Below are 1,826 nucleotides of genomic sequence, written 5' to 3'. Positions count from 1 at the left end.
TCATGTCTTAGTTTGTTCTACAAGAAAGAAAGAAAACAGCATTGAAGTTACTGCAACACCTGCTGCATACAGTGCTGTTTATGAAGGCTACTGCTAGCAGCAGCAAACTCTTTGAATTCTTTGTCATGTCTTGTCCTCAAATGTTGAATCAAATTGCTGCTGTTAAAACATCCAACTTTCGCTCCTACTGCCGACGTTACTTCTTCTTCTTCTCCTCATCGTTCTTCTTCTGTTATTCGGGGGTGCGGTCGGAAATAACTTGTCAGTGCGTTAGCGCCCCCGCCTGGTATGGATTGTTGTTTACCCTTTGTGCTGCAGCGCAGCACAGGAGGAACAAAAAAGGGGACAAAAGCGGTATCGGTTAAGAGTATCGGTCGGCTTTTACGAGTACGAGTACTTGATGCTGGTATCGGACCCGATACCAATACTGGTATCGGTCAGTCAGCAAAGACACCGATATTCTGGCTTACAAGGTGTTGTCGGAAGCATTTTTACAAGAGCTCAACGCATCTTTGCAGGGAAACAAGAAAGATCTGGAGAAAATGAACACCCTCCAGTCAAAAAACAAGACCCTGCAAGAGACGGTGGCTCAGATGATCCAAGAGCTGCAAAATATGAAAACTGAGAACCAGAATGAGCGTGAAAAGATGGCAACAGCTTACCAGCAACTTAAAGCCAGCCACGATATACAAGTCCAGACTTACAAAATCCTGTCTGAAACCTATTTACAAGACCTCAACAAACAAATTAAAGCTTCTTTTCAGAGCGAGAAGCAATACCTGGAGAAAACCAACTTCCTCCAGGCAGAAAACAAGACTCTGCAGGACATTGTGGCCCAGAAGACCCAGGAGTTGTCGGAAAAACAGAAGGAGTTCGAACAGATGGAATCATCTCAGGGTCACCTGAAAGCCAGCCTGGAGGTGGAGGTTCCGTCAGAAGCTTTGTTTCTCAGCCGAAACATTCCATCTGGCGAAGCCCTCCAGCAGGTCTCTGATGGTGAGACCACAACTCCAGAGGAAAACAAATCCTTCTGGAAAAGAACCCGACACCTCCTTGGCCTGACGAAGCCCAAGAGTTGGAAAAAGAAAAACATTTCCAACGAACAAACGCACCCACACTCGCACACAAAACACTACAACATAAACCAGTGAATATTTTATTTTCTTTCTTTTACATTTTATTTTATTTAAAAAAGAAGGGCAACACAGTGGATCAGTCCTCTTCTCAAAAACATTAAAACACCTTTTTTTTGTGTCTTTGAGGACAACAGACYGTCCCTGTGCTGCGTGGGTTTTTCCATGGGTACTCCAGTTTTCCCCCACATAGTTTAAATTTTAATTGTTTCACTGGTCATTCAACACACAAAACATTTGACACATTACAAAATAAACCACTGATTAGTTTATTTTATTTCTTTTTTTTTAGCTAATGTAATTTTGTTTAAAAAAAGGGGCAACACAGTGGATCAGTCCTCTTCTCAAAAACATTAAAAACACCTTTTTTCTGTCTTTGAGGACAACAGACTGTCCCTGTGCTGCGTGGGTTTTTCCCTGGGTACTCCAGTTTTCCCCCACATAGTTTAAATTTAAATTGTTTCACTGGTCATTCAACACACACAAAACATTTGACACATTACAACATAAACCAGTGATTAGTTTATTTTATTTCTTTTTTTTTTTGGCTAATGTAATTTTGTTTAAAAAAAGGGGCAACACAGTGGATCAGTCCTCTTCTCAAAAACATTAAAAACACATTTTTTTCTGTCTTTGAGGACAACAGACTGTCCCTGTGCTGCGTGGGTTTTTCCCTGGGTACTCCAGTTTTCC

The 1,826-nt window shown here is 41.5% G+C and overlaps 1 protein-coding gene across 1 annotated transcript; it reads left to right on the top strand.

The window, feature by feature from the left end:
* Window positions 1-454: 454 nt before the first annotated feature.
* On the top strand, window positions 455-1,355 carry LOC106516913 (prelamin-A/C; the record flags this gene model as incomplete). The annotated part of the gene is given in 1 exon segment (XM_014007522.1): window positions 455-1,355. A coding segment is annotated over 1 exon segment (697 nt), but the record flags the coding sequence as incomplete, so codon positions are not given.
* Window positions 1,356-1,826: the final 471 nt, after the last annotated feature.

Source organism: Austrofundulus limnaeus, unplaced genomic scaffold (assembly GCF_001266775.1).
Source record: "Austrofundulus limnaeus strain Quisiro unplaced genomic scaffold, Austrofundulus_limnaeus-1.0 Scaffold42, whole genome shotgun sequence".
NCBI lineage: Eukaryota > Metazoa > Chordata > Actinopteri > Cyprinodontiformes > Rivulidae > Austrofundulus > Austrofundulus limnaeus.
The sequence above is the reverse complement of the archived record's forward strand: the minus strand, read 5'-3'. Positions and strand labels throughout refer to the sequence as shown.